Genomic DNA, 22,206 nt, shown 5'->3' with positions numbered 1-22,206 from the left:
GATCAGCAGATACAGAGAATTAGTACTCCAAGGACTTTGGATAATAACAGAAATTATAAAATAAAAAGTTGAAAATGATTTAAGAAATTTTAAAAATAAAAAAAATGACACTAGTGTAAAAGCACACAGATTTGAAACAGATTTGACACATCTGAAAAGAATTAGTGAACTGAAATATAGATCTGAGGAGATCATGCAGAACAGAGCACAAAGGGATAGATGAAATATGAAAGGTTAAGATACAAGTAGGAAAGAATGTCAAGTTCCAGTAAATTTCCAATAGGAATTACAGAAGGAAAAAAACAGAGATCATGCAGAGAGACAATATTTGAAGAGATATTGGCTGAAAATGCTCTAGAATTGATGTAAAAACTTAAAACTATTTCTTAATGAAAAATTATAATCTGAGGAATTGAATTTCAGAAACTAAATATCAAAATTTTATAAGCAACTCACATGATTAAATCTTCTTGTAAAGGCAACTGCATTTGGTGCAGAACTGTATTTTTCTTTTTTATTCCATCCACAACTTGAAAGCTCCTGAAAAATTAAGTTGAAAATTAAATATAAATTCATGAAATAGTCCAGTTTTCCTGTTGCATTAATGGTTTCAAAGCATTAAAGTCAGTTGTGTACTTTCCCAGAACTGTTTTATTTAATATGAACACATTTAATAGCATAACCATTCAGTTAAAACACAAAAGGAAATTTGATTAGAACATAAGAGGGCAAAATTACTTGTCTATGTGAACACAGATAATTAGACTTATACTCCATATGCAGAATGATGGGTTCTTCTTTGAAGAGGTTTGAATCCCAAGAGGAAAAATCTATCTACAAACAATGAAAGCTGAGCATCCCACAACATAGAGTGAAGCCCACTAGTTGTCAAGCCCCAGTCATTCATTCAGAGCTTCCAATCAGCTTTCTAGTACCTCAATCTTTGAGCTGACAGCCAACGACCCCTGGTATTTGAAGAAACCGCTAATAAAGGGGTGTTTGATCCCCCACAGGGTCTATCAATAGAATTCAAAGGGCACAAGAACTTGGATGTAATAAAAAAAAAAATTAAATTTTTGTTTTACACTAACCTCTAACTGAAATGACGTTCCTTTTAATTATACATGTAGGCTACAAATTATAGAAGAATTGGCAATACATGTGACTTTGTCACTAATAAAAATCACAGATATTTTCATATCACATTACAATTGGTACAGATATCTCAAAAATATCATTTACCCTCATCACTACTTTGAAGTTGTAATCTCATCACCTATAGATCTTACTTAATATGTTAATAAAGAGGCACATATATTGCCATAGAACAGTTTTTAAAAATATTTTAATAAGTGTATCTTATTAGGACTGATTTCCTTTGATATTAAAGAAGTGTTCAGTTCCAGAAGCTTCAGTTTGCCAAAAGGGTTCAAGGTTCAAAATAGGTTAAGAACCCTGCTATAATACAACCACCACCACCAGAAAGAGACAGAATCCATAGGAAAAAAGGAAAACCTCTGAAGAAATCAAGTTAGGGCAGAGAACAAAAGAAAACTGAGAAAAGAAAAGGACAAAACCATATAATTATTACTTTCAGACAGATATTTCTCCCATTAAATGGCAAAAATAGAAGGATACAAATAAGAAATATTCAGAGAACAAAATAAAACTTTTGGACATGAAAATATAATACAAGAAATTTAAAAAATCAACAGAAGAGTTGTGAGATAAAGGTGATAGTATCTTTTAAACAATAAGTTAAAAGTAGGAGCAAAAATATTATGTTAATTAGAAGAGTCCATTAGAGTCAACTTCTGAATAATAAAAAGAATTTTAAGAGAATACAGAGAAAATAGAGGAAAGTAACTTATCAAAAAAAAAAAAAAAAATGCTAATTCAAGAAAATGCCTCCAGAACTTAAAGGACAAAAGACCTGTCTAACACCCATTACAAAAGATTTAAAAAAAAAAAAAAAAGACTCAAACCAAGGCCTAGCATCAAAAACCTGTAGCACATTGGAGACAAAGAAATCATAAAATCTATCAGTTCAAAAACAGAACAAAACAAAAACAGGTCACCTACAGAAAAATAGGGATCAGAAGGTATCAGAAATCTCAATAGCAACCCTAGAAGTTAAAAGACAACTGAAACAATGCCTACAAAATCTTAGAATTCTTTATCCAACAAAAATATCAATTAAGTATGAAAGTATACCACAGACATTTTCAGACATGAAAGTCTCAGAGAATTCGCCTTATAGGCACCTATTATCAGAGAGCTAGTAGAATATGTGTTCCATCAAAACAAACTAGCGAAGTAAGAAAAAGGAAGACAAGATCCAGGAAACCGAGGAACCAACATAGAAAGAAAATATTGGAAATTCCCAGATAAACAGTAAAGGGAGATCCTGGGACAAAGTAATGAGCAGACCTTAAGAACAACAGTCCAGATGGTAAGTAGCAAGGATGGAAATTCGAAGAGAGACATCTCTGAAAGATGAAACAATATCTGGAGTGTTTGAACACATTGAGAAAACACACTCACTACATTCACTTCTGGCAGAAAAATTAGTGACAAATGTAGAGAAAGCTAAAGTAAGTTATTTAGCTCAAGGAAAACAAAATTTAAGTAAGTAATCATGGCTCAACTGTTCTTTAGCTTTCTCTACACTTGTAAAGAATGGTTGAGCCAGGATTACTTATTCATGTCAAAATTGTGACATAACTATACAGGAAAGAGGAGGAAGTAAACTGTGTAAATGTGAGAGGAAGAGAAAATAAGAGAGTGAAATCATCTTCTATAGTAGAGAATCAATAAATCATATCCAAAACTGAAAAATCATAAGCAACAGGCATTTAGACATATTATCTTAAAAACATATAAGTTCCTCCAAATAAGAAATGCTAAGAGACTTGGATGGGTGTGGGGCTCAAGGGTGGAGGCTGGAAGGGTGGGAGCAACAGGATATTGCTATATTTTGTTCTCTTATGGAAATATTTGGCTTCTTAAACATGATATATGCATATCTTCAATAAAATTTTAAAATAAAATAGAAACAAAAAAGAATGAATTGATTCAAGGGAAGATTGAGGAAATAGTTGTGATGATATTATAATACTTCAAGAAAAAGGTAATGTTCCCTTGATTAGGGTAGTGTCAGTGGATATTGAAAAAAACTGGTAAAATATTCAAGATATTTTGGAGGTAGGCAGGACTTGGTCAAAAACTGGATCCACACAGTGTAAGCTAAGAATGAGGTATCCAGAAGTACTAAAATTCCCAAGTTTCTGGCTTGAGCAACTGAGACAGGGAATACTGAAGAAAGAGATGAAAATTATCACTTTAACACAATAGATAAACAGTAAATGCTCTGAAGATATGAATTACTTTTTTTAAAACCTAAAATTAATTTACAACTTTCAAATTCGAAATTACTGATGGAAAAAAAAAATGATAGAAGCAATTCTACAGTAAAAGAAATTTTTGGTACATGATACTCAGCCTAGATACATGCTCATTGCACATTATCTTCCTGTAGAGACAGAAAATATTTAGTGGTAGATATTAACATAAAAATGACATATAATAACTATATTAAAAACATCAAACTTCTAGAAGACATGTTTGTTCTTTCTAAAAATCACAGCCTATTTATACAACCATATAAAGATGTCATAGTTTAGGACAAAATTCCTAGAATTAAATCCATCAACTCTGAATTTGTTTCTTAACCAGTTAATATAATTTCCAAATTTATATTAATTCTATAATCAAAGTGTCTCTATCAAATTGCTATTAAACTTATTGAGCCATTTGATAACCCATTTTCCTATTAGAAGTAAGGTTACACTATAATGAACATTCTTACACCTTTTCTGACATTTCTGATCATTTCCTAAATATATAGTCCTAGAAGTGAAATCACTAGGTCAAAGAGTAGGAACCTTTTCAAGGCCTTGATACTTGTCAAACTGCCCTTCTGAAATACTGAATCATTTATACTAGCACTACTGAGTGTCAGTTTCACAAGAGTCGTATCAAAACTAGGTATATTTAATTCCCTTTCTATATATTATACTTTAATTTCCCCAACTATACGAGGAATTATGGTCGTTAAATGTATTTGTTAAATAGAAAATGGGGGTTAGGGGGCCGTAAATCATCTATAAACCCACCACCCGAATAAACCTATGTAAACATCTTCCCAATCTTCTTTATGTGCACATGGGGGCTGGCTTTTGTTTGTTTAAAGTAGCCAATACACCTGTCCTTTTCTGTGTGATCTAATCTTCTGATTTTGTGCTTAAAAAGTCCTTTCTTCCTGAGAACATATGTCTTAACAGCAGCAATAAAAATAATAGTTAACACTAACATAGAGATCACTATGTGCCAGGCACTATTCTAAGTGCTTTAGACATACCAACTCATTTGATACTATCTTTATCATTATAATTTATTATGATAAGGAACACACACAAAGGTATTAGTGAATTGTGGCCTTATTTTTTACATTAAAATTTTTTTAAATGCTTTTCTGACTCCTCAACTAAGAAATGCTTAGAGGTTTTGAAAAATCCATTCAATTTTTGGGACATTTCAACACCATTAGCTTAATGAAAAAATGCTTTTCCCCTTTAATAAAACTCTGTTTGAAGCAGACTGAAAGAAGGCAGGAGTTAAATGAACCTCCAGTCACATTACTTGGGAGCAAATAGGTTAAAATTACATTGGAGCCCTCCATCCTAAAGAAATTTATAATTAAAAAGTACGAAGAAACAAGCAGGTTCTTAAAAACTTAAGATAGTAGTTTCTGCTTCAGAAAACACTTCTCCTTTGAAACAATGTTACATTACTAGCCCATCTAAGACAACAACAAACTAGGGCTATAAAGATAAAGAACAGCATAGTGGCTGCCAGGAGTTAAGGATGGTGGGGAATGAGGGTGGGAGTAGGATGGGTGTGACTATAAAGGGGTAGCACAAATGAGAAATCTTTTGTGGCAATGGAATAGTTCTGTATCTGGATGGGGGTAGCAATAAGACAAATCTACACAAGTGATAAAACGTGGTCTTCCCTGGTGGCGCACCTGCCAATGCAGGGGACACGGGTTCGAGCCCTGGTCCGGGAAGATCCCACATGCCGCAGAGCAACTAAGCCCGTGCGCCACAACTACTGAGCCTGTGCTCTAGAGCCTGTGATCCACAACTGCTGAGCACACGTGCCACAACTACTGAAGGCCGCGCGCCTAGAGCCTGTGCTACACAACAAGAGAAGCCACTACAATGAGAAGCCCGTGCACCGCAACGAAGAGTAGCCCCCGCTCGACACTACTAGAGAAAGCCCGCGCGCAGCAACGAAGACCCGACGCAGCCAAAAAAAAAAAAAAAAAGGTAAAACGTCACAGAACTATACAGACATGTCTTGTACAAACATCCATTTCCTGGGGTTTGATATTGTGAATCTAAAATTATCCTTGTACTATTTTTTGCAACTTCCTGTGAAACTGTAATTACCTCAAAATAAAAAGTTTAAAAAACAATGAAAACAAAAACCAATTTAATGGATTATGAAGTAGGCATTGCACTGGGACTCCAGGAACTCATCCAGTACTTTCTTCTTAAACCCTGACATGCATTTATGGTTAAATGGCCTTAAAGGAATTTTGCCCTGCCCCACCTCAACCTCTCAATAGCCACTAAATATCTCTGTGAGAAAAAAGATGCTTTTCCCTTTGTCTCTGTCTCTTTTTGTCTCAGAACCTAGACTCTTTCTCCAAGTGACACTATACGATCTAAGAAATAAATTCTCCTACCGGCATCATCTTGTATTGACAGCTTATCAGCCAGGTCAAGTTATTCTATACTAAACCATTTCCCACGAACACCAAAAAGTTAAAGTAAACTTAGTGACTCAAAAGATGTTTTTTTTTTTTTGGGTCTAACTTATGAATAAGACTGATTCAAGTTGAGTACACTGCGTAAATAAGCCTCTGTTTCAGCAAAGGCTAAATGAAACAGAACCGCCTTGATGCCTCTTAAAATTTGTTCAAATGGATTCAACCTGCAATTTTTAAATCAGGCAGTGAAGAGAAATCTTCTAACAGTAACTCACATATACAAAGGCGATTTCTTAATGGTCGTTAAAAGTGTATTTGAAAGTAAACTCATGGACTCATTTTGAGCCATTAAACAGATTATTTTGGAAGCACGTGGGAAGGCAAACACCACAACTGATGACCACCTACCCTATGAAAGAACTACTGAATTTCACAGGAACCATGGCTTCTCTTACGTCTTGTAGGTTTGTTCTGTAAAGTCAAATTCCTGATCTAAATTTCATCTGGTAGGTTCCAACACTTTTAAAAGCACTGCTCTAAGGGTGATGTTGTAGGGATACCTATAGATAGAAGAAGAGAAAAGGCCAATATAGACCAGCATGTAGACAGAGACTGAGGCAAGGAAAGAAAAAGCGATGGAATTTGTAAAAGACTGTGGGGGGTGGGGGCCCTCAGAGTGAGAAGATGACTGCTGCTGAGGCATTCCTAGGCGCAAAAGCTGGAAGCTTTACAGGGGCACAGTACAGCCATTAGCATTCAGCCTGTATGGCTCTTTGGAAAGAAGTCTCAGCCACAGATGAGGGCTCACCCTGAGATGAGGGGCTCACCGCGATTCCTATATTCTTAATGGGTAGAATAAGCCCTGAAACTATATAATTCTAATGGAATATGTTAAATCAAAAACACCACCTCGGCTTCCCTGGTGGCGCAGTGGTTGAGAATCTGCCTGCCGATGCAGGGGACACGGGTTCGAGCCCCGGTCTGGGAAGATCCCACATGCCGCGGAGCAACTAAGCCCGTGCGCCACAACTACTGAGCCTGCGCGTCTGGAGCCTGTGCTCCGCAACGAGAGGCCACGATAGTGAGAGGCCCGCGCACCGCGATGAAGAGTGGCCCCCACTCGCCGCAACTGGAGAGAGCCCTCGCACAGAAACGAAGACCCAACACAGCCAGAAATAAAAACAAAACAAAACAAAACAAAACCTCACTTTTCTGTAATGTACTCACATTCTTTCCTCCCCCAACCTCCCTCCTTCCAATACCTTAAAGCCACCTCTATAGGGAGATCAGAGAGAAAGGCAGAAGCTATCTTCTACCACTGATACTGTGATATACCTACTCTCCTAGTCAACAGTTATCTTCCCTAGTTCTAATCTAAGCCTGCCCTTACTGTATATAAAGGAAGTTCGCAGTGAGGAACAGCAATAATATGAACTGACGAAACAGCTGCACCTTACTTCTAACAAAACAGCTAGCTTTTTCTAGTCCACAAGAAGAGTCACATGCCTTCTTTGCTTTCTTCAAACCTCCCACTATATTCATGGATTTTTACATTTTAATTCTAATGAAAATGATAATTTTCATTAAAATAAGGATAGAATTATGATATTCCTGATGTTGGAATTTGGGATGTTGCCAAGATTATAGGCTGTTTGCATACAGAAGAAATTTCGCATAGAGAAAGCTCTTTATACATGTTGTCAGAAATATCTCAATTGTAAGCTTTTCAGAAATGTTTTAATAAGATTCAGAATGACCTATTATGTACTTTCCCTCATTTAACCAGAATTCTTCCTCAATCTCTAGTGTATCCCAGTTATACAGGAGGGCCTTATCTATCCTTTGTATTTAATGTGTTTATTGATATAATCTAAATGACTTATTGTATTGACCTACCAGAACAAATAATAAAGTGTGGAACTTTCTTCTTTGAATGTAATACACATCACAGGACTTTCAGTCAGAACCTGTCACTTTGTAAACACTTGGGAACCTCATGAGAGAGGTAAACGTTATTCAGTGTAATGACTACAGTACAGATTTCAAGCGCAGTTCACCCCCCTTACTGAAGACTGATCAAAATCACCAGAGAATTGCTACTGGAGAGAAAGCCTGATTGCAAGAGAACTTTGTGTCATAACTCATCCTGTGTTGAATAACATAATACTCATTCTGAAGAGAAACCCCATCGGCGTAATGTGGCAATGCCTCCAGGAGAAATACAAGCTTTATAGAGCATCAGAGAATTCATAATAGAAAAAAAACCCCAAAATCCTATGAATGTAATAAACATGGAAAAGTTTTCAGAATACAGTCCAGTCATTGCTTCCTCAACATGAAAGAACTCACAATGGAGGGAAGCCCTGTAAATGTGTAAGAGCTTTCTAAAAGAAAAAAAACCTTCACAATCAGAAGAGAAATCATACTGGGGCAATCTATGCATATAAGAAATGTGGGAAAACTTTAACAAGAGCTGAGCTTCAACTAAATACCAGAAAATTCATACTTGAAATTAATGAGTGTTCACCTTATGGTAAACTTTTGCCCTTACTGCACACTGAAGAATTCATACTAGGGAAGAAAATGGTTCTGAATTGTGGGCAGAGGGGAAAAAAATTCTGCTTCCATAGAATGAGCGTTACTTTATAAAAGTTACATTCTTGGACTGGGTAACAGACTTTTGCAAAAATAACTCCAAACATGATAAACAATGGAAGACAATATGCCTGTAGGCTGTACAGGATAAAACCTTGGAATGGTCACTCATCAAACTCAAATACTGAACAAGTATTATTCAAGCACTATAGATACATCAGTGAAAAGAGCAGACAAGTTTCTGCCCTTGTGGAATTTACGTTCTAGTGAGACCCCCAATCTCTAAGAACTTGACTTATGACCACCCCCAACAATTATCACCTCCTTAAGACTTCTGCAGTTTTGGTCAAAGTCCTATTTATTATTGATTGACAGCTACACTTAACTGAAGCTCTTACTCTGAAGTCACCCCCAAAAATTATTCTACTTCCAGGAATTTCTCAAAAGACCTAGAAGGTATTTTATTTTATTTGTTTATTTAAATAAATTTTATTTATTTGTTTGTTTATTTTCGGCTGTGTTGGGTCTTTGTTGCTGCGCACGGGCTTTCTCTAGTTGCGGTGAGCGGGGGCTACTCTTTGTTGCAGTGCGCAGGCTTCTCATTGCGGTGGCTTCTCTTGTTGCGGAGAACCGGCTCCAGGCGCGTGGGCTTCAGTAGCTGTGGCTTGCGGCCTCAGTGGTCGCAGCATGCGGGCTCTAGAGTGTAGGCAGGCTCAGTAGTTGAAGCACACGGGCTCAGTAGTTGAAGTGCATGGGCTTAGTTGCTCTGTGGCATGTGGGATCTTCCCAGGCCAGTGCTTGAACCCGTGTCCCCTGCATTGGCAGGTGGATTCTTAACCACTGTGCCACCGGGAAGTCCCTAGAAGGTATTTTAAAGGTCAAGTAGTCCAAAATCCCTTATTTCACATATTTAAATTTTTTTTTTTAAGAAAGGCTGAAGATATGAAATAGGTTGTATTACTGGCACAATCTATAGATGGCAAAGCTGAAACAAAAATGCATGTCTTCTGACTCATTGCTTTTATGTTTTGCCACTAAAAATTATCTTTTGGGATTCAAAGGGCTTTAAAATAAATTTTAAAATAAGTGAAATTAAGTAATTAAGAATTTTCTGAGCACCCATTCAGAGAGCTGTGAATGTTGGACACTGATTAAAAAAGAAAAAGAGGCTGCAAAGTACAGGGAAATTTACCCCCAAAACTGGTTTAAATTAAAGAACAACAAGAACAAAAAGACAGTGAGCAACTCTGTGGAAGTGAGAGTTGTAAGGACATATTAACAGAGGGTGAGTGCAGATGATGGAACTACTAACTTTTCTCCTTCCTTGTAATCAGTATAACTTCAGTGCCAGCAACCGTATTATTGTGTTTCCTTCCCATCCCTATCACTAAGAAATGGCTACTTATTAGGAGGAGGGGAGAAGAATGAAAAGACTGGTTTTGTGTGAGAGGGATCACTATGCATAGAAGCTTCCAAATTTGGCCATGCTGCTTGGGCCAGTGGGCAAGTGAAGATTCTTAGGATTTCTGTAGCACTAGCTATGGGAATATCAGGGCAAAGCGTTCAGATGAAGGGGGATCCACCAGTATATACAGATAACAGATTAAGCTGAGACCTGTCTCAGGCCCAGCAACCATGTACAGGCACTATGGAATGTTCATACTTCTAGAGCCAATGAGCTGCAGCCCTGAAAAAACACTGTGTTCTTTTAATAAATATCCTTCCGAGGTGATAGGGAAGGGGAAGGGGAGAAAAGTTATTTAGGAAGTAAAATCGACTGGAGATACTGGAGAACAGAGGAAAGAGGATGCAGGGAGAAGGGAAAAGAATGACTCCAAGGTTTCTGACTGGTATTAAAAATGGATAGATGATACAAATCACTCAGACAGGGGACCTTAAAAACTAAAACCAGAGCAAACGTAATTATATTCCCACTAAGTAGTTTTTAAAATTACTGGACTTTTCCTTTACCATTAAATTCTTTTCATTGGTGAACATGTTTTTCTATTCTTCTCTACCATAAAACAAAAAACTAAGAAACAAAGTGTCGAAATCTGTTCTTTTGTCTTCCTTCACTCTGAGGTAATTTCAAGTGTGATACAAGGTTGGAGAAAAACCAGACTTAGCAGTATGTTTGCTTCAGATCTGCTTACTTAAAGATGTAATTTCGTTGGCCAGTATTTTACTGACGACTAAGGCCAGTCACTATATAATAAAAAATAATCTTTGACATCTCAAAGATAAGGCCAATAGTTTCTAGAGGGAAATAAAAGGCTTGGAATTTTTCTTTTTTCCCTGAGCAATTCTGAGGTAGGCAGTGCAACAGACAGGCAGATAAGCAGCTTTATTCTGAGAAAACAACTGTGCTTCTTATAGCTGCCCCTTTCTTTCTACAAGTCAAGAATAAGTTTAGGGACAAAAGTTTAAATAAATTCTGCTTGACATGAAAGACTTGGGAATACAGAATGCCACAACCTGGTAAGAATGGCAGGGACCTACTTAGGGAACGGAATTAATAGGAGTTATATATTTTAATAAGTTTCAAATAACTCAGAAATTGCCTCTCTTGTAGAAAACTGAGTGAGACCTGTGTGGTTCAATCACCAATTTGCAAGAAAAATCACTAAACCACATAGTTGGATTGAGAATCTATAATCTTCAAAGCTCAAATTTAGAACACATTTTATTTCAGAAAATGTAAATAAATCATCACCTGAAATAAAGTTACATGTGGATATTCACACATAATAATGAGTTTTGATTGAAACAGTTTCAGTGTAACTTAACTAAAGATCTTTTAAATAGTTTCATAATATATATATAGTTGTTTAAGTTTTACATAAAATTATATATAAAGTAGAGACTTGAACATTGGTATAATGGGCAGAAACATGAAGATAAATTTATTGGGTTCAGTGATAACCACTATCTTTTCATATCTGAGGTTAAATTTGGATTTAACAAAAATAATTCATTCTTTAGTGAAGTTAATATTCTAACTACATAATAAGGTAGACACCATTTTATGCTAATAAATGAGACTAATACATTAGATTGGCCACCATCGTGGCTTAAAAAATCTTTTGTTAAAGTTAATAGCAAGAGTTTCACATAATAAACAAACAATATCTGTACAAACAATTTGGCAGTATTTAATAAATTTAAGGATGTTAATGTGCTACAATTCAGTAATTAATGCACTAGAGTATAAACATGGATGCTAGTCAATGATGTTAGACATAAGAAGCTAAAGAAGAAAAAAAACAGGATACCACTTACATAAAAAATCTGAAATCTGCAAAAGCACATATTGCTAAGGGATACATATACTTACAGAAAATCTGTATCTAAATGCACAGGATATAGATCAATACTGGATAGTGGTTCCTTTGGTGGGAGGAGGGAAGAGAGGTGAATATGGGAGGATGCAGAGTGGCTTCAACAGTACTGCTCAGGCTGAAGGTTGAGATGAGAGTTTTACCTCATTACATATGCCTTGTTGTATGTCTTAAAGATCTCAGGATAAATTAGAAAACATTTTTTCTGCCAGATGACAAAGTCCTGTTTACGCTGCCAGATTTAATGTAATCTTGATGATTATATGAGATGGATACATAAGAATATTTTGGTGCTACATCGTTTCTTCCAAGGGTTCCTATTTCAATTTTTTAAGACATTCTCTCATTGAACAAACATTTACTAAACACTGTTCATTTTCTCATTCTAAATACTGAGTTCCCACTACATGCCAGACAGATAAAATAGTAAAAGCAAAATTATCCATCCTAAGAGCCCTCATGTAGCTTAAAACCTAGCAGAAGTGGCAAGCAATAAACAAATAAGCACATGATTAACACCACTTTATACCTGATCACGCCTTCCTTCTTAAAAATATGTCTTTCACTTGGTTCATCGAATTTCACACTAACCGAGGTTTCCTCCTAAATCACCGGCTGCTGCTTCTCAGTTTCTTTTGTTAGCTCCTCCTCAACACTAAATAGGTCCCTTCTTTTCTCCATCTATTTTCACTCTCTTGGTAATCTCACCTATGCTTTAAATATCCCTACACTGACAACTCCCAAACTTACATTTCCAGTCTGAACTGAAAATATATGCTAGTATATGTTACGTAACTTAACATTCTCCTTGGCTGTCCAACAGGCAGGTAAAACTAAACATGTCCAAAGCTGAACTCAGGCTCTTCCTTCAAGGGCCTGCTCCTCTGGCCCTTCTCCACAGGCTACACTGCACAGTCTATTCTATATAAATGGCAGCCCCAGGAGCTATGAACACAATCCTAACAATTTTCCATCTCAGAGACTATCAACTACATGTGTCCGGTGTCAGGCCAAAACCTTGCCATCATCCTTGACTCCTCTTGCACATACAGTGCCTGACAACTTCTCACCACCTCTTCCCCTCACACCCTGACGCAAGCCACCTCCATCTCTCACCTGGTCTCCTCGATTCAGTCCTTGGTACCAGCCCCTCCCCACCCCCAGGCTTGCTTCCCCCCATACCCTGGTCAGTAGTCAGGAAGAGCTACTTAAAACCCAAGTCAGAAAATGTCACTTGTTTGCTCAAAACCCTCCCCTAGCTTCCTATCTTTTTCAGAGTAATGGTTTTCAAGGCACCGTGCCATCCAGCCCTCTCTACCTCTCTCACTTTCTACTAGATCCTCGCGCCCACTCACTGCAGCTCAGTGGCCTTTGCCCTGGGCTTCACACCTCACACCAGTAATCTTTTCCTTTATGTGAGCATAATAAATGGCTTACAATGGGTAGATGCATAATAAATGTTAGTCTCCTTTAAAAAAAAAAATGCCTTCCTTGATTTTTTTCTTGTCTCTAAAATACAACACACAGTCATATTATAAAGTCATAAAATAAAGGTACAATGAAAAGTATCCAGGGCCATTGCAGACTTGTATATACTACAACAAACACACTATATTTTGTTCCCAAAAGAACTAAGAACGAAACTTATGGTACTAAATATCAGTACTGTTTTCTCTGCCTGGAACGCTCTTCCCCCAAACACCAGTACGGCTAGCTCTCTCACCTCGTTCAGGTCTTTCTCAGATGGCACCTTTTCAGTGAAGCCTTTCTGACCATCTTACCTAAAAATCACAACTCCCACTGCCCTTACGCCGCCCTATCCTCTTCTGGCTGTTCGATGTTTTTCATGACACAGTACTAGTTCACCTCACTCAAATGTAAGATTCATGAGGGCAGGAATTTTAGTCTCTTCAGTGCTGTAAGCCAGTGCCTGGCACAGAATAGACACTCAGTAAATACTTGTTGAACCACGACACATAAATGTAAAACTGCAACTGACAAGTCCAGTGAAGAACTAGGAAGTGCTGGGAGAGCCTGTAGGAAGAGAAGAAAAGCTCACCTGAAAAGGTCAAACTTGATCTGAGAACTGAAGGATGAGTAGCAGTTAACTAGGAGGTACACAGGCTCAGTGGTGAGAGGGGCTAAAAGGCCACTGTAGTTAGACCAGAAAAAGGTGGAAAAGGTGTAAGATAAGGTTGGAGTGGGTAAGAAGAGGCAAAACTTTGAAGAGATTTGTAGATGATATTAGGATAGTTTGTCTTTACCCTTAGAGTGACAGGAAGCCACTGAAGCATTATAAGCAGAGGAATCCAATGAGCAGATTTACATGTTGAAAGATTACCTTGGCTATTGGGTAGAGAAAGTTTAAAAGGGTCAGGGTGGATGTGGACAGATCAGGTAACAGGGCACTGCAGTAATTCAGCTGAGTTACAATGGTGTCTTGGATTGGGGTGTTGAGAGTAGACAGAGAATGGATAAATAAGATACTTAGGTTAAAAAAAAAATCAATGGGGTTGGTGTTAAATTAGATCAGGAAGTGGGGTCAAGGGAATTTTTAAGGTTCACTTCTATGAAGTTTACAAAGCACTGTTAGATGTCCCAGGGAAATAAAAATTTCCCATTGACTTGAAGTTTATGTCCTTAAGTAATAGTCAATGTCTAGATCTTCAATGTCAAACCCCTCTCCACAAATGACTATCAAGCACAAGCACTTGCAATGTGGCAACTCCACATAAAGATGTGCTGTAATTATACAATATACACTGAATTTCAAAGTCTTAGTACAGAAAAAAGAGAGTAAAACATCTCAATAATTTTTATACTGATTACAAGTTGAAATGATAATTATTTTGGATGCAGTAGGTTAAATACAACTATGAAAATTAGTTTTACTTGTTTCTTTTTAATTTGTAATGTGGCTACTAGAAAATGTAAAGTTATAGAAATGGTTCACATTATATTTCTACTGGATGGTACTAATGTCGTATGAAACAGAAATATAGTAATTGCAGTTTATTCAAAAGGAAAAAAATATGTCTAAGGAGAAGATGGCTGAACTTCAGGGCAAAAAAATGTAATTTTTATAAAGAATTTAGTTTGCTTTGTTTTGTTTGGGGATGTGAGGAAATGAATATTTCAGTTACTATCATTTAAATAAAAAAGCCATTTTCTGTTTGTGCCTTATTTATAGACTAGATTGTTCCTCTTCCTCTGTTGCTAAACTACTGGTTCTACTGAGGGTGCCCTCCATGGTAAGGGAGGAAAGTTAGAAAAACACAGAGCTGTGGAAATGACAAAGACTCAGAGATCATTCAGGCCCATCCTTTCATTTTGTTAAGTGACAGACTTGAGATACTCAGACATTAAGTAAATTACTTGAAAAACACAGGACTAATACTGTCTATACCACTGAAGATACAGATGTTTTCTGTAACATCTATGTTATAGTTGACTTGAAAATACTGCAACAAATATACTATATTTTGTTCCCAGAAGAACTAAAAAAATATCTTATGGTACTGAATATGTCAGTATTATCAATGACTTAGTTTTGGGATACAAAATCATATTAATATTCTTACCTGATAAGAGTGGAAAAAGCATCAGTTTTTAGAGTCTGAAAGCCAGTTCCAGTACTTAAGCTGTGTATCGGGGACAAATGTCATTCTGTTTTCTCATCAGTAAAATAGATACTTCAGTAAAGTGATGAAGCCAAATCAACCAAAATGATTCAAACAGTACTATCTATGACTCAGCAGTGTGTAGCTATGAATGCCACATGAGTTTTTGAGGCCTGAGTAATATACAGATAAGTTACATCAAAAGCTTTAAACATTTAAAAATTAATATAAAGTATAATTTGTCATTTCTAAAACTTCTTAATTGGGGATACTATAATTCACCATCTTGTATATTTTAAAGGAAAGTTCTTAAAACTACTCACATCTGGTTGAATGGCTTTGAATACTGGAACATCCATTAGCGTTATCTGACCCTGAAGTGAAAAGTAAAAAAATTACAATTTCTTGGAATTCCATAATGTGACATATATTTGCAAATAAAATTATATTCTGTACTAAAACATATTGAGTACTCAAATCTTTACCAGAAAGAAATCCCAGTTTTATAAGGGCTTAAGAAAATGAAAATTTAGCCCTTATATCATTAAATATAATTATTTCTAATTATCTCATGCCTATTCATATTTTCTTGTGAGATAAATGAGGTAAAGCTACAAAATAAACAAAAATAATTTTAAAAATTTGAACATGGTCATACATTAAATCCAAATAAAAAAAAAAACTTGGATCTACTGGTTCGTACAGCAGTGTTGTTGTTGTGACTATTAAATCATATCTACTCAAACAGTAATATAAAATATGACATTAATGAAAAGGTATTCTTCCCAATTTATAAGAAGTAACTGACTCTACACTAGTGGCAACTCATATTGAAGGACTTCACATGGACCTATCTCAACCGTGGCTACAGATGTAAAACAAAATCCATCAATATAACAAGGAATAACATGCTATGGCCAAACACAGTTTACTACTGGAATGCAAGAGTGATGCAACATCAGGAAATCAATATATTCTGCTAATAAGTTAAAGGAAAAAGCACAAATAAATGAACACATATCATTTAAGAATTAAAAGTTTTTCTAGGTATCCTCCATGATACTGCAATAATGCCTTCAACTTTAATTTTTTAATTTATGAAAAAGTAAAAATACTTCTTACATATGTCAATAAAGTACAGTTAGCTTGGGGAGGTGGTATTGGTAGGGACAAAAGCAATTACCATGAAGGCAAATACTTATTATTACTTACCAAGTTGATAGTGTAACTTACGAAGCTGCTCTGAAAACATCAGTGGATTTTCTTACCTTCTCGGGTTCATTCCTCTGCTTGCTCCATTGTTGTGCTACTCTCCCCATCGATTCCCACATCCAGTTTTTTTTTTTAAAAATCTCCTCTGTTGGGCCTACAAATTCTAACTGAATAGCACCAATATGTAAATTATGTGCAAAAACTGGAGAACAAGAGGTGGGAGGCTTACCGCATATTCTTCTGGTGTAACCTTAAGGACATCAAACACCACAGCATCAAAGCTTTTCTTCAATTCAGAACCTTTGTCACTTAATGACTCAGAACTGCTACTTTTCTGTTAAATTGAAAAAAAATGCAGCCATTTAAAAACTGTCTTGCAGTTAAGTGTCATGGAAACTAGACTGAGGAAAGCTAAGAAAAGTGAGTTAACAAATGCTGTAGAAAAGTTGGGCAGAACATACTGCTTACTCGGAAGAGCACTAGGAATAGGGTCGGGCAACTTGAAATCTAACCTCAACTTTAGATTTTTAGGTTCTTGAGTAAGTTTTCCTGTCTGTTTCCTCACCCTGACATCCTATCATTTCCAACAGAAATAAAAGATATTATCAATAACAAGTTCAATAATTTTCAAATGGGGTAAAAGAAGTTAGGGGAGAAGGATACAACCATCTATAATTTTTAAAACTCATTTTTATTAAGGAAAAGACAAATTATTTTCCTAACATAAACCACAGGAAAACATTCAGAGTTCCATTAACTAAATAACCCAGTCTAGTTTGTTAAGTGAGTGTCTGTCTGTGATAGTACAATTGATAATGTTCTTCTTATTATACTACAGATTTAAGCGTTTTCTGCTTTAATTCTGAATTTGCTGTTGCTATATGTAGAACAAAAGGTGGCTTTTGGCCCTGAAAATCTTATCTCTGTTAAATTTCCACTTCATCTGTACTACAAAATAAAAGTGTATTTTGCAATCAGCTGGCTGAAATCAGAGTATCATCCCTGTAAGAACATTTAGATCACTCTCTGTTAAATGGTGGTAGGATATCAGGCTACAGTCAGTGGCAGAAAAAACTAACCAAAGTTTCATTTACGGAGGTATAATATTATGTATGTCAACCTACCAGCTTTTTTTTTTTTTTTTTTAATATTACAGAGGGCTTCAGACCTGAGGAGCGTTTTTTTTTGTTTTTTTAAAAAATTATTTATTTATTTATTTATGGCTGTGTTGGGTCTTCGTTTCTGTGCGAGGGCTTTCTCTACTTGTGGCAAGCGGGGGCCACTCTTCATCGCGGTGCGCGGGCCTCTCACTATCGTGGCCTCTCTTGTTGCGGAGCACAGGCTCCAGATACGCAGGCTCAGTAGTTGTGGCTCACGGGCCCAGCTGCTCCGCGGCATGTGGGATCTTCCCAGACCAGGGCTCGAACCCGTGTCCCCTGCATTGGCAGGCAGATTCTCAACCACTGCGCCACCAGGGAAGCCCCCTACCAGTTATTATACATCAATTTTGAGCACCTGTCATTATGCTTCATTTTTACTTTTTCCTTCCCTTGCAGTAGCAACTAAATATCAAAATCATTAGAAAGGAAGGGATCCGTCATTAATTTTGGAAAATTCTCAACCATTATTACTTCAAATATTTCTTCTGCTCCTTTCTCTTTCTCCTCCTTCTGGCAGTCCCATTACGTACATGCTACACCTTTTGTCATTGCCCCACAGTTCCTGAATATTGAGTTCCATTTTCCTCATTCTATTTTCTCTTTGCACTTCAGCTTGGGACGATACTATTAACATGTCTTCAGGTTCACTGATTCTTTCCTTAGCTGTCTACTGGTCACCAGTCTACTGGTGAGCCAATCAAAGTCACTCGCCATTTCTGGAACGACATTTTCGATTTCTAGCATTTCCTTTTGATTCTTAGAATTTCAATATCCCTGCTTCTAGTATCCATCTATTCTTGCATGTTGTCAATTTTTTCCATTAGAGCTATTAGCATTATTAATCATGGTTATTTTAATTCCCAGTCCGTTAATTCCAAAATCTTTGCCATATCTGAGTCTGGCTGTGCTGCTTGCTTTGCCTCTTCAGCCTATGTTTTTTTGTTACTTTTAGCATGGCTTAAAATTTGCTGAAAGCCAGACCTGATTCAGTGGGTAACAGAAACTGAGGCAAACAGGCCTTTAGTGTAAGGGTTTACGTTTATTTGTATAGGAGTTATGCTGTTTACTATTTGTTGTGGTTAGAGGTGCCTTCACTTTCCTCTAGTGTCCTTGTTTTTGTCTCTGGGTTTTTCTAGAAACTCCTCCTTAGATAAGAGTCTGTGCCTTGCACTTCTTTCAGCTGTGTTCCTTTACTATTATACAGGAGCCCCGTTGATGTGGTGGTTAAGGTGTGGGAAGAGGAGAAGTGTTCCATTGCCCTACAATCAGGTACTTTAGTGAGCCTGTGCCCTTGGGCTGTGACCTTAGGTGCTTCTCAGCACCCCAGACTCCCCTTAGAAAGTCAGACAGGAAGGCTAGAGGGCCCGGAGTTGGGTATTTCTCTTTCCGCAAGCAGGTTAGGCTCTGGTAAAGCAGTCTCCCCTGAGGTCAGGTGGGGAATAGAATGTGCTGGGCATATTTTAGGATGATTACTTCCCCCTAGTATATTTCAAAATGGTTACTTTCCCCTCCCTCTGCTGGAAACAGGAGGGATTTTTCTCTGAACCTCACTGTGAGAACTTGGTGGGGCTCCTGGAGGTAAAACTCACAAATGTGGGGAGGGAGACCTAAAACTGAGCCCCCAGGAGTTCTTAACTCTCAAGCTCGTCCACACACTGCCTCCAGCAGTTTGTCAACTACAGTAAGCTTTCCTACCCTTTCCTGGCTCCAGGGAATTCTGCTCTTGGTAAACAGTGACTCTGTGTTTGCCTCTTTCTCCAGTTTTCAGGGCATCACTGTCAATTTGCTCTGTGACATCAGTTCTCTGATAGAGCTAAGACGAGTTATTGGTTTTCAGTTTGTTCAGCTTTTTTCAAGCTGTGAGGACAGGAGTGATGAATTCCAAGCTCTTTACGTGTCTGAGCAGAAGTCCAAAGTCTCATAAATGGATTTCATATATAGTATCTTATTCCATGTGCTTAATCTCTGTAACTAAGACTAGCTTACAGTATGTTGACAATGTTACTTTATAGTCCAAGACTAATATAAAAATTTATTCATGTTAAGCATTCAAACAGACATCAGTTAAGCAGTATATACTAATCCAGTAACTACCAAATAATAAAAACATTGTCAAGTAAATACATTCATTTTAAACATAATTTGGTAATTTTCTCCAAGTTTCTAACTCATTCAAGACAAGTGAGCAAATCGTAATGGCAATCTTATTGCTTATCAAAGTTAGTAATCATTTCCCTCTTTTCCTTCTTACAAGCCATTAGTAGAGGCTTTAAAAATTATGAGTGATGTGCTTCTATCTGCTTTCCCACTACCAATAAATAAGCTGGTAATGACAAGAAGCTAAGCAGTACTGAGACATAATGTGCACTAAGGGCATAGTAGTAATTCTTTATTCACAACAAGACTAAAAAGCTACTGACACTTCTAAATGTCGGAAAAAAGTTCGCCACCACTCTACTGACACCAGAAGCTTAAACATAGGTTAGGTCTAGAAGGCAGAGACAGGAGGAGTCAATCACCCATCAAGTACCTTAAGTACTTGTGAGGTTTTCATATTTGTGAGAAGTTTGCATTTTGATATGTTAACACATCTTTATTTTAAGAGAAGGTAGAAAAACATATATTTTTAATTTTATCTTCTTACCACAGCAGGAGGACAATTTAAAAGGCAGACTTCCCCCCTGCCCCTTACTTCTCATATACTAAATTATATTACTCTGAGGTCTGATGTAATTCATCCATTTTCAGAAAGGTCAACATAATTTTTTATATGAGTGAAATGATCTATTTTATTTAACAAACAATTGTGTACTGTTTCCTGTAATACTAGCTCATATGTTTCAGGATACATAGTCATAAATATACTATACATATACACACATACATTTAACATAGTTAAGAAATATGGTCATAAAAATACCATGTAAATATACATATATTACAGACATATTTACAAACATATATAATCCCTGTCTCAAGGAGGAAGAAAAGCTATGTATAAATTTATGGAAAAAATTATTAAAAATGTTTTTTTTTAAGTGATAGTTTCAAAAATCGGAAAGCTCCTATCTGTTTAGGGAATCAGGAGAAAACTTCCCTAATTTTTTGAAATAGAAAAGGCTAAGCATTTATACAAACATCAGCAAGATGTAGTATTCTTTCATTAGAATGTAAATTTCACGTAGAGAATTAGTAGCAGTTAAATCCATTAGAAAGAAAATTTAGGCTCATTTTGATGAAAGTCTTAAATGTAGGGCTGAATGTGTATTTAGTTAGTAGGTAATGAGGAACCATGGACAGTTTGGGAATACAATAAAGTATAACAGCTGTATTTTAAGAATATTAAAATTGAATTACAGTCCAATGTACCAAAAATAGCAGAGAATAGAAGTGCAAGATCAAAATAGAAGGCCACTACAACATTCTAGACAAGAAATAATAAATGACCAAACTAAGATGGTACTAGTAGAAATAAGGAGTAAAGGACTAGATCTCAGAGATAAGGTGTGGTGGACAGGCTCTAAGCCGGCTGCCAGGCATCTCTATCTCTTGGTGGTCACGCCCTTGTGTAATCCTCTCCACTTGAGGGCAGATGTCACTCGATGATTACATTACAGAGGATTCTAACTTCTGTTTTGTTAGCGGACTCTCCCTGCTGTGATGTGAAAATGGGTGTGGTGGGCAAGGGGAAGCAGGTTAATGCCGAATCTACAGATCTGAACTTTGATGCTAAGGAAACGGTCATGCTACTAACAAAAGTCAGAGAAAGGGGGTGGCCTATTTTCTTTACAGGTAGTGCAGCAGAATAGAAACAAAGTAACCTGATTTTGTTCATATTGTAAGTAAAAAGTCCATCCATCAGAAATGCTTAATAAAATTCATAAGGGAAGCCAGAGCTAGAGTTAAAAATACAGAAATCATCTAATAAGAAAAATAACTTGAAACTACTGACTTAGAATATTTTCAGTGACAGCAAGGCCTAAGTAATTGGCCTGGGCAAAATGAAGTTATCAAGGAACTCTGAGGTCAAGGTGTTAAAGTGTCATAAACATTTATTCTCATCCTCTATGGTAAGGGTAAAATAAAGGAGAAATATAGAAGCTAAATACTAAAGTTATTAAGGCAAGCAGGCAAGTACCCTAGATTTACAGACAAAGCAAAAAAAAAAAAAGGGGGGTGTGTGTAGGTGAGCATCTAGTTCAGTCTTTATTTCCATCTTTAACACTCTGAGCTACATCAGCAGAGTAGCCCTTTCAACACTGCAGCCTAATGGGTCTTTGATCTCCTTCAACAGGCTTGGAATCAAGGGATCTGACAGTGTCAATATTATGTCATTCTTTGCCCCACCTGTACTGTTGCCCTCAAGGTTCATAAAATGTAAAAACACTTTAAAAAGAAATTCTATGCATTCTTCAAAACTAAACCCAAGAAAGGGTTTTATAGCT

General features: G+C 36.7%; 1 protein-coding gene across 7 annotated transcripts in view; it reads right to left on the bottom strand.

The window, feature by feature from the left end:
* RALGPS2 (Ral GEF with PH domain and SH3 binding motif 2) overlaps positions 1–22,206 on the bottom strand; it is a 178,623-nt gene that overhangs the window by 115,196 nt on the left and 41,221 nt on the right. For all 7 annotated transcript variants that reach the window (XM_057545676.1, XM_057545679.1, XM_057545684.1 and 4 more), the window contains exons 3-5: positions 16,831–16,935; positions 15,713–15,763; positions 457–540 (exon numbers count right to left, since the gene is read on the bottom strand). In XM_057545676.1, coding sequence (XP_057401659.1) covers positions 457–540; positions 15,713–15,763; positions 16,831–16,935 — 240 coding nt within the window. The remainder of the gene's footprint in view (positions 1–456; positions 541–15,712; positions 15,764–16,830; positions 16,936–22,206) is intronic.

Source organism: Balaenoptera acutorostrata, chromosome 1, assembly GCF_949987535.1.
Source record: "Balaenoptera acutorostrata chromosome 1, mBalAcu1.1, whole genome shotgun sequence".
NCBI lineage: Eukaryota > Metazoa > Chordata > Mammalia > Artiodactyla > Balaenopteridae > Balaenoptera > Balaenoptera acutorostrata.
Note: the sequence above shows the minus strand (reverse complement) of the source record. Positions and strands in the feature narration are given on the sequence as shown.